This window comes from Ciconia boyciana, chromosome 6, assembly GCF_034638445.1.
Source record: "Ciconia boyciana chromosome 6, ASM3463844v1, whole genome shotgun sequence".
Classification (NCBI taxonomy): Eukaryota; Metazoa; Chordata; class Aves; order Ciconiiformes; family Ciconiidae; genus Ciconia; species Ciconia boyciana.
In genome coordinates this window covers 31,046,981-31,063,339 of record NC_132939.1, presented here as the reverse complement: position 1 = coordinate 31,063,339, position 16,359 = coordinate 31,046,981, and the positions used below count along the sequence as shown (strand labels likewise).

Below are 16,359 nucleotides of genomic sequence, written 5' to 3'. Positions count from 1 at the left end.
TTTCTGTTTCATTCTTCTTATTTCCTCTATTACTTTAGTATCCATGGAGACCTTGGTGTTTTGTGCCATTTCTGCCTGGGTAGTGGTGCCAACTTGTTTTTTCAGAGGTTCGCTGCCACTTATTTTGCTGTCTCCCAGCATATGTGGATTCCAAATATTTCTTTTTTGTATTATTTTGTTTAATAAGTCTCTACTCTCGTTCAACTAAAGCAGCTGGTTTACATTAGCGTAACTTCTTCTAAAAGTCCCACAGTAAAGCGAAACCATGCCGACAGCTCAGCTAAAAGACATGGCCACGCAAGACGCTTGTCTCACAGCAGAGGGGACTGGAGGCAGCCCGCTGCTGCTTGAACACCTTTATTGCTGTCTTGGAATCACAGCCTTGCTTCTCTTGCTTGACTACATCGGAAGCTGGATTATACAGTTGCTACTGTTGATGCTAAAACATGAGGAGGACTTCAGTAATAGCAGTCTAAACGTGGCTGTTGTGGAAACAACACTGCTGGTTAGTGGTCAGCCATGCTATTGAAAAGGATTGGGTACAGATCTGCAACACGTACAGACAAAATGAGATGAAGCTTTCAATTGATTGTTAAGTGGCTCAATGGCAAAATTCACTTTGTCTTTTTTTACGTCTCATGCCTAAACCTGTCTCAGTGACAATATCTACATGGTAATTTTAAGTGACAGATTTCAATAAGGTAAATAAGTCTGCAGTGACTTCTTAAAATGAAGATGAGTGGTAGTTACTACAGAAGAGCTACAGTCAGGTGTTCTGAACACATAAGAGAAGAACTTCGAGAGTACCTGTGGCCAGGTACAGGGAGAAAAATCTATTGAATATACCTGAAAAGGTCATCTGCAAACTTTATCCTGTCCATACTGACAACTGAGGAACATGGAAGAGTTGCTTGGAGGCTTGAAGCAGTAAGATTACAATGGAAGGAGGCAGTCTTCTTCCAAACAGAGATTAGACATTCGATAGGTGGTTAGTATGTATGCCTGCAAAGTCCAAAGCTATGGCTATTTGCCTATTTCCCCAGCCCTAGAAAGGTACCAACACAGGGAATTGCACAACTGGAGTGGTTTGCAACAATCTGGAAAACTTCCAGCAGCACTTAAGCCAGGTCTGACACAGATCAGCCAAGTTCCTAAATGCCCTAATCTTCTGCCAGTGGCGAACGCAGAGTATGCTGAACAGTTATAATATGCTGTAGCAAGGAGGTGTGGAGGAAAAATTTTGACCTTGGAGACAAGCATGTGCCTAAAGCTACTGCTGCCTCGTATGTTTGTATGAAGTTCATAAAATTTTGCCTTTCCTTAGCCCAAATGGGAGACATATGCCATGTCTGCTGAAGTAGTATGAATCTGCATCAGTGTATATGAAAATTACTTAAGCTATTATCTTGCTGCTAAGGCAGCGCCCTAAGTGAACACCCACACTGTGCAGTTTAAGTGCCCGCAGAGAAATTTCATCCATGTAATCTGCAGGCAGGATCAACGCAAGTTTCGCTTGCCGACCGTCCTGAGAGATCCTGGGGAACCGCTTTGCTTCGGCCTCCCGCGGGAGGCAGGAGGCGCTGCCGGACGGGTCCGGGCCTCCCCAGCCCCTCACAGAGCTCCTGAGCGGGCTTGGCCGAGCCAAGGCGACCGCGTTCGCTTCGCCTCACCGCGCCTCCCGGCCTTCAGCTGCCGGACATCTCCCCCCCCCCCAGCCATCAGCCTCCTCTGCTCCGCCGCCCTCAGAATAGGGCGCACGGGCACCTGCTTCGCCGACCTCGCCCCCCAGCCCGCAACAACTCAGCGCTAAGGCGCATGCGCGCAGGGCGGGCGACGCCTGCGCGGTGCAGCCCAGGCCGCCGCGCGGGGCGGGCTGTGAACGCGACGCGGCGCAGCGGCCGGGTGACGGCGGCGGCCTCTTCCGGGCGGTGACGGCGGCGCCGGCCGCGTCCCTCGCTCTCAAAATGGCGGACGGAGCCGACGGAGGGCCCGGAGCGGGAGCGGCGGGAGCAGCGGGCGGCTGGGCCCCCGTGCAGCCCCAGGAGCGAGCCATGGTGAGGCTGCAGCCCGGCGCGGTTCCCCCTGCCCCCGTTCGGGGCAGCCTGTGCCCTGCCAGCGCTGCGACCCTGCCGCTCGGTCGGGCTTTCCCGGCCGCGGGGCGACCCGCTGCCGGCCGCGGAGGGAGCCGGCGTCCCCCGCCCGAGGGGTGGCGCCGCGGGGGCTGCGTCCTCCGTGGCGGGGCTGCCGTGCGGCGCCGTGGAGCGGCGGGACGCGCCATTGTGCGCCCGCTGTCGCCGGCGGGTGGTGGCGGCACCTGCCGAGGCGCGACCGCGCAACTGCCGCGGGCTGTGGGGCTGGAGCACGGGGCGCGCCGGGAGGAGAGCGGGCGGCCCGCTGCCGGCCTGCGCCGCTGGCGGGGCGGAGGCGCACACCCCGCCGGTGCCTGGCACAGCCCCGGTCCCGGCGGCCTGGGCTGGCTGCGGCCCTGGCGGCGGCCGCCTCTCTCCCGGAGAGTCAGCCCTGCCCTGGGCCCGGCGAGCCTCTGTCAGGCGGCCCAGAGGGAAGCGGTTTGTCGCCAGCTCCCTGCAGCATCTACCACCCCCTGTGCTGTGTCTTCATTTGACCTCTACGGAATTAAACGAGATCAAACTTTAGAAAGCTTCAAAGACTGTCCTGCGTCCTTAAAATATTGTAGCATATATGTGCATCTTTTATCTTTTTTCTGACTTTACCTTTTTTAATTAAAGGTGACTTTCCTGTAGAACAAAGGCTGAGTAACATTATTCTGCAGAGTGTGAATGAAGCAACAGATAGTGAAGTTTAGAAAGAATGTAGATGGAGACAGTTGCTTATTTGCTGAACAGAATGATCCTCTCTTTTTTTTCTGTGCATTACTTTAATCACCTATGGATTTAATATTCCCTTACTGAACACAACTTGGTGTTGAATCTGTTTAGTGGTAGTAGGTAAGGGCCTTCTGTGCTTTCCTTCACGACCTTGTGAAGTGATTACTATGTTGCAAACACTTTTGCTGGAGGAGTTTAAAACCCAAAGGCTGTCATTTTAAGAAAGGGAGTCTGAATGTGTATCAGAAAACTTACATTTTGTTACATTTTCCTGTAACAACCTGAATACATAGTATGGTTTTGAAACTCTGGACTGTGGATGTTTAAAAGTCGGGCACTGTCAAGCCTGTAAAATAACTACTTTTTACATTATGCTGCACACCATTAATAAAATTAGGAAGATATAAACAGGGAGATGTTTACTCATGGAACTTCTCTTGCAGGTGCAGCGCTAAGCCAGCAGCCATTATTTGTTGTACGTTTCCTCTCAGAATTGTAAGGGTATCTGCAAATCATAAGGATGCAGTCTGTGACTACAGAGCCATTTCTAAAGTGAAGTATATTTCTGTGGCCTTAACAGGCCTATATGTGGATTTTTTTTCCATATTGGAAACAATTTGATTTTAAACTAGTAAAAATGTAATTTGATTGCATTATAGTGTCAAAAAATGCAACCTGAGCCAGGCAACTTCTTAAGCTTGAGAGCTGTGTATAGATAAAGTCAGAGAGGTACTGAAGGTGATAGTTGCAGTCAACAGAAAAGCAATACAATCAACCTTTCATTATTCAGGGACATAAGAGGCTGAGTTAGCCCAGACAATGTGTAAAACATAATACTAGTATTGTTAAAACATGGAGAAGGATGTTGAAGAGATCCTCAGCTGCTCAAAGTCAATGCTTGTCCACTAAGTTGTCTTAATTTTTATGTGGTTTCAGCCAATTGAGAGTCTCTGTGCCAGAATTACTGTTATTCCAAGAGTGGTGGGTGGCTACCCAGGCTGTGTTGTCTGCCATATATCCAACCAAACTGCAGGAATTTTGACAGGGAGTATGGGGTGAGGATATTATATTAAGGGAGAAGGGCAGCTAGGGATATGGACTTAAGTTGGGTCTAACAGCGTTCATGAAGTTAGATTGCAAACCTGGCTATACTGATGCCAGAGACAGCTGTAATCTGGAAGTACACCAAATTTACTGCTCTGCTAAAGATGGTACTAGTTAGGTGGAACTAACGTATCCTGACTGACTTGAGTTTTCACTGTGTGCAGCTGTTCTGAACATTCTTTCACTGTAGTGCTAGAATCGGGAAGTTGAGGGAGTGTGGAGCAGAAATAAGTGGCTGAATGGAGTGAGCTTCAGCCTTACTGAACTTGTCAAATCTGTCTCAGCATCAGCCCAGTCAGGCTGATTCTTGCTCTCCTTTTTCATCTCTGGCTTTGGGTGCTGTTTGTTGCAGTGCAGCACCACATCTGGCTGCATGACTAGTAAACCTTCCCAGAGCACTGAGTGCGTGATGGAGGAGTACCTGAATGATTCTGCAGGAGCCAGCCTGATTCTGGAATGGGTAGTGATGACTCAGGTAATAAACGCTTCTGCACCCAGCCCAATGTGGTGGTTTCTTCTGTGCACTTAACTCCAACTCTTCGGGTTGGATGACTGTAGTTGGAAATACCTGAGTTGGCATTTCCCTGCATTAGTTGAAGTCAGGTCCCTTCTCTGCCCTCTACTTCTCTGTAGTGGCTGTATTGCTTCCTGAGCTGAGCTGCCCTGAAAGAGAACGAACTGAATTTGGGCTGCACTGGCACTGACCTAGCAGTAAACCCTGTCTACCAAACTTAAATGTACTTTTTTTTTTTCTTTCCCAACAGCATCCGCAGTTTGCTTGGCTGACTGATGGGCTGGACTTGGCTTGTTTAGTAGTTGGCTAGCAGGCATTGCTGGTGGCCTAATAAAAGCCTGCTTTGCAGGCTGGATCCAGCCCTTTGGTTGTTTGTCCATCTGTATTCTAAACAAATTCCAGTTTGACTCCTGTCTGCTTTGGTGGCTGCTATCTGGAATATACAAGCAGGGTTTGGATAGAAAAGTATTTCGAAGATTTTAATTTATACTAAATCTTCAAATTTTGACGTATGTGTACCTTCTCAGTAATATTTGTGAAGAAAAGGAATTTTTTTCACAAGTCCCATCTTTTGTCATCAGTCAATACTCCTATACAAAAGTATAATGTAAGTGGGGTTGTGGTATACAAGAAGAGAAAAGCTTTATTATTAGGGTATTTCCTTTAAAGGCAGGATTTTTATTTTGAATTTTAATCTCAGACAGCAAAACATCATACAGGTGCTTGTGCATTCTAAAGTATTTCAGATCTTGTTTTGTGTCATTCAATGCTGTTATATAGTTGAGAAAATGCATATGAGGAGCCTTGCTTCTGTAGCTGTGTTGTAATCAAGTAGTAATATGGAGGGGATATTCATATGCAGGTTATTTCTTGAGATTAATGAAATCTCAGTCAGGCATCTTATTTTGGAGTTGCAGTGACTTCTTCCAGTTTTAAATCTAACCTCTCCTAAACTGAATTAACCTGCTTAGACCAGATGACATGTCCGTATAATTTTACGTCAGTTTATATTAAGCTAAATTAGTTTGAAATTTCATCTTTAGGTAAACCAGCATATCCTTTTGTGTAAATAGGCCCTGAATTGCATATCGTCAAAGCCACTGTTTTTAGAACAGTGCAGTGTATTAGCAGAACATTTATACTGTACACTTGTATCAGTGTCCAAGAAGTGGACTGCATGAAGTTGCAACTTCAAGGTAACTGCATGAAGTTGCAACTTCAAGGTAACTGCAGCATTCCCAAGGTCCTCCTTGCGTCCTTATATATTTAGCACTGTATTGAAGTGCTTTCATTTTGTTATGGCATTGAGCAATGCTGTGGTTTTTCCTTCCTTGTCTGCTTTCATGTTTACTCACACTTCTTGGTAATTTTTGTGGCTTTTGTTAGTGCAGGAGTGAACTGCGATTGTGAAGGTATCTGTCATCTTTGCTCAAGTCCACATAAAGTGCATAAATTATGGTTGCTGTAATTCTGCTGTAATACTGTTACAGCGCTGCGAGAGTTATGTGGCTCCAGGAGAATGTAGCTGCAAGTGGATGTTCCTGATAGCATGCAACTGTTCAAGTGGCTTCTAGATCCCAGAGCAGTAGAGAAGCTAGGGATAAACAGGTTGGTTGTGGTGTATAAGGGAAGGCATTTGGGAGGTGCTGAGTGAGTGCTAAATGCAGATAGATTTACCTGAATTTTATTACACATTAATTCACTGCAGAATTAGACTATGTATACAATGGATTTTAAAATTCATGATAATTGGAAAATTGAGTGGTTGTAAGACAAGTTTGAGTACACAGGAATTGATACAAATACCTAGAGGTTTGTTCTGTGGTCTGTTCCCCCCCCCCGCCAAACATAACTATACCAAATTAATGAATTAATTATTTATAAATATCCACTGTAGTTGCAATTTTTGAAGTGCAGTCTGGTGCTAAGAAATTTGATAGATATTCTGTTCCTTCGAGGGTAGGAGACCACGGCATGGATGTCAAGGATCAAACAAGGAAAGAATCAAAGTCTTTCCTTTGTTTCTCTAGAAACAAAAAGGATCTGTCAAATGAATAGTCAGAACTTAAAGAAAAAGTTTGATTTTTAAAGTCTCAGAGAATACTACAAATAACTCTGCAAAGATTATGATTTTGCTGTTTTTCTAGGGAGAATAACCTCCCCCCCCAATATGTATTTTGCACGTTGCTTTGCTTTAATATATGATACTGAATTCCTGTTTCCCCTAGTGTTGACATGTTAATTGTACATTGCTATCTACCTAAAGCAGGTATGACCAAAAAATTTGGAACATGAAAGGTGTTTAGATTGCATGCCTCAAACACTTGGGAATTACTTCCAGAATTTCTGGCTACTTTGTTTTGCCTGTTGAACTTACTTAGTAGTATCCTGCTAATTTTGTAGCCTATTTAGGCTAGAGTGTCCAGTTGGTAGGCAGTACGATGGAGAGATCTACAGCATGGCAGAGAGAACTACAGGCCATGATTTCACTTCAGATGTCTCCTTGGGCACCTGTTTGTATTCAAGTGCTTACCCCTGTGAACTGAAGCTGCACTCTTGTGATTTTGGGGATAAGTGTGATTTAAAACTGACACCTGACCTGCAGTTTCACAGAGGTTGAACAGCCTGGGTCTGTGCTTTGTTTACCCTGAAGATGACATTAGTTTTAGCTGTCCAGCAGCTGAAACAGTAACCGATCGCGCTGGTGGTTACTTTTGCTTCTCTAGTTGTCACTGGTTTTCTCTGGTTCAGCTAAACTGGTAGTTGTTGGAGTCTACTGGAATCAAGGTAGATTCTACTGTAGACAAAGCTTTAGTAGATTGCGCTGTTGTTATGAGTCTCATTCCCAGTGGGCAAACACCTGCATCATTAAAGCATCTTTTAACATTAATTGGCACCCTGCTTTGGCTTAGGGGCCAAAATTTAAATGAATGTAGAGATCAAACAGTTCTTTTATGTCTTCAGGTCAGAGTTGATGTTTTGTTAGGACAGTGTTAGTCTTGAATGTTACCCATGTTGTGCCAATAGAAAGTAACTTGTGAAACCAAACTTGCTTCTTTTGGTGTAATTACTGATATCCAGAGCAGACCAAAGTTTGGTACATGGCTGGTTCCCAGCTGTGTTATGTAGAGGAGCCATGTGACTGACGTGCCAGAAAACAGATATTTCATAATTGAGTTCTAAACAGTCATTTTTTTAAGCTTAGATTCTCTACTAAAACATTGGCTATACTTTGTTGGAGAATGTGAAACACATAATGAACAGCTACATAGTGCTTATGTGACAAAAAACTAGAGTAAGCTTCCATTTTAACTCCATGAACTGTGTCCTTCTGAGCTAATAGAATTTATGCTCCTAAAAAAAATTCAGTTTGTTTAAGGCAGGGAAGAACAAATATGCTAACTAATTTCTAGTGCTTATTTTGGAAGCCTCTTCTTTGGGGAATATATATCTTTGAGGTTGAAATAGATTGTCTTGTCTCCTTGTTATTTCTACTAAAAATAATGCCTAGGTGTTCTGTACTGCAGTTGGATCTTATTTTCAGTGCATTAGAAAAAAAACAAAATAAGCAGAAGGAAAAACTGTACTAAACATTTAAAAGCAGAACCTTATATGAAAATGTTAGTTCAAGAATCTTTTGAAATTTACTTTCTAAAGAATTTTTAAGTATTGTGCATACTTATCAAAGAACTGCTGCATGTTTATTCTTTTAAAATGTCTTTTATGGTTGCTCAACTGGATAGATAATATCAGAATAAAAGTTTTCTGGGATATGTTGTCCTGCTAATCTGTTTAACTAGTAACAACTGTTCTGTGCATTAAAGTAAAGCAGCCTTTTGCATTTGGTATTTATGTTGAATGGCACCTGCTTGAAATCAGTATGTCCCCAGCACTTTATATATTTACCTTTAAAATCCTGCTTCTGCCAGCTGTTTTGACAGGCAGCTGGTATTGCCATCTCATGCTTGACAGATTTATGTCATGCACAAACTAAGCTTTTTTACTACTCCTTTAAACTGGAATATTGGACCAGGTACAGGTTTTAGTTCGTGCTACTGCCAGTGTCTGTTCCTTCATAATTTGTTATTTAATGTTTATAAATATTAATATTCCTTCTTTTCACTGATTACATTAATGTATATATCAAAAAATATAGTCTTGAAATTTATGCAGTCACTTTTGCACTAAAAGATCAATGTGTCAATCAGTGCAGTTAAAGTAGAGCTGCTTTTTATAGTATTGCATAATGCAAATTGTTAGTTTGAAAAAACTTAGAATTCAAATGGAACTGTGCTTAGAATGTAAATCAAACTGTCATGGAAGTAATGGCTACTGAATTAATGTATGTAATAAACCTGTTGCAATGATAAAGAAATTCTTTCATAATGGTGAGAACTCATTTGATGCTTGATCTATAGGTGAAAAGTAAATTGAGTTTAACTTTTTTCTCTTTTTCCTTATATACTTATTTAGTTCTCATTCCTATTATTATTTGCAGTATTCACAAATGAATGCATTTATGAATAACAAAATTGGATATGTATATATTGGGTATATCAATGACATATTTTGCTCTTTTTATAGCAGGATTTGTAGGCAAATATAATTCTTCATCCTCTCACCTTTTCTGACGTGATGCTTATTTAAAGGGTTTGGAAAAAGCCTACAAACTGTCCTTTTAGATGTAGGAGAAACCTGCGTGTTTGGTTGGAATTAACTTCTGGGAAGATCTCTGTGTGCTTACACATGGGAAGAAATACTAGTAGTCTGATCCCACAGGGGAGGACATGTTTCCATGCAAGATAAGAGATTATCTCCTAATGATTCTTTCTCAAGTGGTATTGTGAGGTACTGCTTCTGTAGTCATATTCTTCTGAAGAGCCACAAAAGATTACTGCTTTTGTTATACAGAACAAATCAAATGTCTTGGACAAAATGGTTGCTGTCTCTGCTCTTTTGACAAAACTGCTTGAGAAACATAGCTTTGCAACTCCTCCTGGTTCACTTCGTCTCCCTTTTTCATGCAGGTTGAGAATTATTGTCATCTTAAAAAAGGAGAATGTGACAGGAATGTGTGATTGAAGGAGGAGAAGATACGGGGCTGGAGAAGGTTAGAGATATGAAGTATAAAGGAAGAGATAGGATACAATGCGTGTCTTTGACGCACGCTCTTCACTAGTGTCAGGTTCCCTCCCGAATGTCACCTTTGCCTGCTGTTTGCAATACCTGGGAATGCCCACCGACATGGTGTGGGTGTTGCTCCCTCCACAGGAAAGGTGGTGGTGTGCTGCTGCCGTGACTACTCCCTTTGCTCCTTCTGGTCATTGTTTGTGGTGGTTTTATTTCTGGGTCATGCGTATGTCCATATGGTCCATGTGATGGCGTGGCTGTATTTTCAGCTAACTTTTAATAAAAATGAGACAATGACCAAAAAACCCATCAAAAGAACTTTACTAAGGTTGCTAATACAGATATTTAAAAGCTGGGAAATTTCAGAATTCAAATTTGAGGTGAAGCCTTAATTTACTCCAAATGTATGTGGAGGTGATTTTTTTTTTCTAAATTCAGTAATTTCAGTTTACAGCCCAAAAATATTTTCCAGTGGAATAGTGTCAGTTGGGTGGAGTGTATTCAGGCCTGCTTCCTCCTGGGCTTTTCTCTGTTGGTTACAGTCTATGGGCTCCAGTGAGTAGAGTGCCGGGGGGCTGTGGAGAGCCGACAGATAGTAGTATTTTAGTTACATGATAATGTTTTTATCTTAATTGCATTATCTTATGACCTCTGCCTCTTTCAGTACACTATTTCAAATTTATTCTTGAGTGGAATCAAATTTGGAAAATGACTTTCTGTAGGGCTTACTTGTAGCAGAAATTGGAAGATTTAATAGAGATTGAGAAAGAAATAAGATTTCTCCTGGTGAAGGCATTTGAATCACAGAATGGCTGAAGCTGGAAGGGACCTTTGGAGGTCATCCTGTCCAAACTCCCTGCTCAAGCAGGGTCACCTAGAACAGGTTGCCCAGTGCAACATCCAGTTGGCTTTTGGATATGTCCAAGGATGGCAACTCCACAACCTCTCAGGGCAGCCTGTGCCAGTGCTGGGCAGAAAGCTGCAGTGCAAGCCCCATCTCTGCTTGCAGCTCTCTTGCACAGATCTTAGGCTTTTCTAGACTGCCCAGCTCATCCTATGCATAGGATGGTTAGAACTTAATTGATGATGATACAGTATTTTATTTCCTCTTCACCGGTTAGTATATGGTCAATAAAGAAAAACTAAAAATTTATTCACTTACATGGTTTTTATATATGTAGCAACTGAGCATTTGACAGGTATGTGCTCAGGTAAAGGACTGAGTGAGCAGAAGGAAGGTGGGACTACTCAAAGTGTTGATCAAAGTATTCAAACCTGAATTTCAATATGTGTGCACAAGGGGACCAAGCTAGCATTGGACAGTCAGTCGTAACGTAGGGGTGTGCTTTATTTGGCAGGTTCTGTATTTTTTTATAATTTTGTATGTACTTTTATACAGTTGAATATAGTATACTAAACAGATTTTGATGCAAGGAATAAATTACTTCTCCTAGGAGACACAGAGGGTATGGGATAGGTTTGAATTTAGTCTGGTGCAGCTTTTAGAAGAAAAAGGGTATTCTTGTTTCTCTTGTGAATATAATGGATATTTCCTGGGTTATGTATAGTTTGAAGATATAGTGTGTTTACCAGAAGGCAGCCAGCCTGCCTGAGAGAGTTCACTCTCTTCCCTTCTTCCCTCTCGTTCCCTACTTCCTGTCCTCCCTTCTCTGGACACCACTTAAATAGAATTAAAATCTTTGCACAGGAATGCTTGAAATGCTTGTGAGTTAGACTGTGTGAGAACCCATTCTACACTTCTGGCAGATTTTCAGGAAAGCTTAGCCCTGTGTTTCTTGAAGCTCTGATGTGCTCTGTTCCAACAACGCAGAAGCTAAACTTGCACCATCTCTTGGGAACACAACTTATTAAGATAGAAGAGCTACAGACTGGGATTCTCTTGTGCTTTGGAAAGAGCATGCCGAGAGGTCACATCCCACACCTCCCTGTTTGAACAAATACAGTAACCAAATTGGGAGGGGAACTTGTTAAAGCTGTAGTGCAGTATAGGTAGGTTAAAACAAAAACTAAAAACAAGTTACAGGAGGAAACGTGTTTAAGGAGGAACACTGAATTATGGAGTTTAATTATGATAGGAATAATTTACTTCCACTCATCTTAAATCAGACATATAAAAAATAGACACATGTGATCAAGGAATTAAGCTTTCAGTTACATTTTACAATTTGATATCTTTCTGAGAACCCCCAGCTAAGTGTGATTTTTTTTTTTTAAGTGTTGTTATGCAAGTATTTGATAAATTTAGATTTAATTTTCAGTTGCTTTTTACAATTTGATGTCTTTATGCCCTGGGTAAGCATAAATTTTATTAAAAAAATTGTTGCTAGGTAGCTGAAAAATTTGAACAACTTAATTAAAATAAAAAGGCAGTTAGCTAATTTGTTTCCTTTTTCTTTTGTTCCTTATCACTGTGAATATGTGAAAATAAATATCTACCTATATATTTGAGTTCATGTATGTATATGTATATAAAATGCATATGTATTACATGTATGTATATATTAAAATTTTTATGACCAATATGGTGATCATAGTGGTACTTACTGTTCAAGTAATATATCTGTTCTTGATCTAGAATTTTTGTTAGAATTGGAATTTAAATAAATGGTTCCCTTCTTCTTAGATGAATCTTAATTTTCAGATATTTAAGGATGAGTTGAATGCTTTGTGGTTCAAGAAATCTGATTAGACTGGTCAACCTGCACTTATAGAATGAGGATATTCTAGGATGATTTGAGGACAAATTTGCTCTCCTGCTTGACCACATTATCCATGGCTTCTCTTTTCCATCAGTGTCTGCCATGCATTTTCTTCCATAACTTTGGGTTCATGGATCACCATGATAAATGAAGTAATGGACTACCTAAGGGTAATGCTAAGGAAGATTGATGGCCAAAATACCAGTAGAAGCCTCAGGCTAAAACTAAACATATTAGAAGTGTAGTGTGTCTTATTAAAGCCATAAAGCAAGTGTTTAGAGTGACTACAATGTGGAACAAAACTCCTTTAACAGATTAGTTTTGAGTAATGGATGTTATTGTTAATTTAGGCTGTTTCAAGATGGTATCTCATTTCTATTTCTTCTGTTTAGATTTTGTATGTAGACAGTTTTTTGTACTTGTCTATATTAGGTAGACATACAGTTTTTCAGAAAACATACGCAGTTTCTACGTGATGCTTGCAGATCTGGCTTTGAGTACTGGGATTGTAGCAATTCGGACTGCATGTGTTCTAGATTCATTTCTTTTTTCAGAGAACTGTTCTAATCTAGGTAGTAAACTAGGGAGCTGTAGCCTTATGGATCTATTATTTAATCCCTTATCTCTGTCAGTTTTGGGGGGCAATCCATTGATTCCATTGATGTAGGTTTCATTTTAAGTTAGAAATTAGGATTTTTTGCCTTTTACATAAGATGTTGTGCATTTTCATCCTTTGAAAAAGTTGAATAGTCTACTTTGAGCCTTCTCTCAATCCGAACTCTGTGGTTGCTTTGCTCATCCTCTGCTTGCTGGCCTAGAGGAAATTCCCTTTAGAGCTATTTGTGGAGTTACATATATATTTTTCTTTTTTCTTGCAAAAATAAATTTTTGGGCATAAATCAAGGTTGTGTATGAAAGGAGGTTGCCTTTAGGAGCCTTGATTGTTACCTGATTTGCAATGGGGAAAACCAAAAGGTATTTCTAAGTAATGGGAATAATGTGAAAGAAAGAATATTCAGACTTGAAGGACAGAAATAGAACAATTGGAGAGAACTGTTCAGAGAACTAGAGTAGTTGCAAGTAAAATTAGGGTCTCAAATTAAGAAAACTAAGAACCTCAAGTCAAAACACAAGTACTTTTATTAATTGTCTTATAAATATGAAATTGCATTTCAGTCTGGTTTCCCAAGGACATTAGGCTTATATAATCAGTTGGGCTTCTTTCTCCCTCAGTAACTATTGAACCCTTATGACCAGTTTCAAGAAGATTTTACTGAAGGGTAACAATTTCAAAGACTGTTAAGTTGCTGTATGTTTTGTGACTATCAGCAGGCTAAGGAATGAATCCCAAACTTATCTCCCAGCTAAGACAGGGAAACCCGCTGCTGCTTTTTCCATTTGTCGGCAGCTGAACAGACATCAAGGTTTGTGTATTGGCTGGCCTGTTGGCAAGCATGTAGTTGAAAATTAATTAGTGCACGGGTTGCTCTACAGTAGCATAGCGCTTGTCAACTCTTGCCTCAGAGTGTTTTAGTAGAAGACTTCAAGGGAACAGAGGTTACTGTGGTAGGTACTGAAAGAAAAATATCAGAGAAGTTCTTGGGAAACCATGGTGTCTTGGGTCTTATTGCTCACAGAACTGACTTCTGATGTGGAAAAGAATTCTGGATTCACAGTAGAAGGGCTTAATCCTATTTTCTTTATATTTATTTATTAATTCATGTTTATCTATGGATGTACTTTTCTTGCAGTGGTGTGATGAAAGATTCAACTTCCAAGCTACGTTTTTACAGTGCTTGGCAAAACATGTGCCAAATATTTACTCAGCTGAAATGGATCCCTTGCTGGAGAAACAAGAAGAAATGGTCCAGGCAGCCATATTATATCCCCTGGAATGCTATTTGTTTGGGGAAGACCCAGATATATTCCTGGAGAAACTACAACAGAGTAGAACCTCCCAGCTCTGTGGGAAGGTGTTCAAAGGAGGGGAGACAACATACTCTTGCAGGTAAGAATGAAGGTATGTTATATGAATGTTCCCATGTGAGATAATGCAGCAAAGTGGTTTAACAAAATTAGTTGTGCAGCTAACTAGTCATTGCTTGTGTTATGGTAGGTCTTTGCTTAACTGACAGCGGCATTTGCTTCACATTTCAAACCACTTTAGAGTGAGGAAAATTGCATGTGAAAAGCAGGCTCTGGCAGAGAAATGGGGAGGGAAATAGAAAGGATGTTAAAGGTACTGAAAGCCATTGGTTAAAAAGATTGGATGATAGGGTATGAGTATGGGGTCTGTATCTGAACTGAGGGAGAACAGGCATAAAAATCTGTGCTCTGTACAGTACTCACCCTTTCAAAGTCTGAAACAGAATCCAGCATTTCTGAGCATCGTCAGTCCTTTGCTTAAGCAATAGCTGTGTGACCAACGCTAATTTTTTCACCTTCTTTCTCATCCTGGAGTATATTAAAGATGGCAGCCCATTGATGTGATAGAATTTATTTTATTAACTTATATTAATACAAATATATTAATTAATATGAATAGTATGAATAATAATATTAAAAAGCCAGAGGTCTTTGTGATGGATGTAAAGATTGCAACTGCGCTGGCAATTTATTAGTATTAATATGATGCTATTGTCATAGTTTATTGTAGTTTTCAGTTTATTTTAAAAGCCTAGAAAATTTCATCAGAAATACTAGAAGAATATTATTAAAGATGAAGAATATTATTATGGCTAAAAAATCCAGCCCTTAGAATTTAGGAAATATCAAAATGAAAGCTCTCTGTAAACTTTATGAATTACACTGTAAGTCTTTAATCAATCACATACTCTTCAGCTTTTTCTAGGAATAAGTTAGTGTTGTGTATGAAAGGAGAATGGTTTTTGAAGAAGTCCTTACATGTTTGCTAGAAAGTATATAGTGAATGTGACATCGGATTGTACAAAGGAAAAGGACGGTCAAGGCAGCTTAGTGCTGCTGTAAGAGGAATAATTCTGTTCCTACCTCTGCAGAGTTCCTGTATGATAGCAGGCAAAAAGGCAAAGCTATATTTCTCAGAGGTGGTCTCTTTTACTTTTTTTTTGAGTTCCTGTGTTGCAAAAATGTGGTAGTATTTATACAAAATACTGTTCTTACTACTGCAACTGAAGCTAAATATAAGTTTGCTTTAGGATTTTAAAATGCTAAAAATAATAGATGCTCTGAAATACTAAAATCTAAATGTCTTGAATTGGGCATTCAAATCTAGCAGGCACTTCTGGCTTAATTTTTCTTTCTTCTAACTCACTTTGCAGTAGATTTATGGTAATAAATGAATGTTAGTGAAGTATTAAAGTATTGTAATGATGATTATCATCTAAAGGTTTGAAAGGTAATTTGTATTGTAATCAGAATTACCATACTACTTTAGTTGCATTGTAAAGGAGGCTTGAACTAGATGTTGAACAATGGTGTAAAACAAAAACTTGATATGTTGTCTTTAAACACCTGTCATCCACATTTTGCATAGAATGAAATGGCATTTAAAGAAAAAAAGAGTGACCATGTTTTGGGGAAAGAAGGCAATCCAAAAAAGCATATGTCTGTGTAGCATAGAAAAAATGGAATTAGATTGCCCATGAGTGTAATTCTAGATTTTTCAGGTATTTGAGTGCATGACTGAAGCTGTTGAAATGAAATTTCAAAGCATATATTCTTTGGCTCATTTTGTAAAGGAATTCTCTTTAGATTTTAACTTCTAACTGTTTTAAAAGTTAGAAATGTAACCTAGTAGAAGTGTAGCAACAGTTTCATTAGCAAACTGGCTACAGTTGTTGGAAACAACAATAAAGGTTACTTCAGAGTCGTCATGGTTTTTAATAGCTGCTTATTCTTTGCAAAAACAGAAATATGTTAGCAACCTGAACACCAGAGTTTTGAAAGTGGAAATCAAGCATGTGTGTGATAGAATCCGATATAACAGGTTCGAGTACATGGTTCAAGCCTAACAAGATTGGCTTCCATCTGTGATGTGGAGTAGCCAATGTTTTTATAATTTGAA

General features: G+C 40.4%; 1 protein-coding gene across 3 annotated transcripts in view; it reads left to right on the top strand.

The window, feature by feature from the left end:
* The first annotated feature begins 1,850 nt into the window (after positions 1-1,850).
* UBR1 (ubiquitin protein ligase E3 component n-recognin 1) overlaps positions 1,851-16,359 on the top strand; it is a 75,620-nt gene continuing 61,111 nt past the window's right edge. For 2 of the 3 annotated variants that reach the window (XM_072864294.1, XM_072864293.1), the window contains exons 1-2: positions 1,851-2,054; positions 14,066-14,322. In XM_072864294.1, coding sequence (XP_072720395.1) covers positions 1,965-2,054; positions 14,066-14,322 — 347 coding nt within the window. In that variant the 5' untranslated portion in view covers positions 1,851-1,964. The remainder of the gene's footprint in view (positions 2,055-14,065; positions 14,323-16,359) is intronic. The other variant, XM_072864292.1, reaches the window with a different exon arrangement.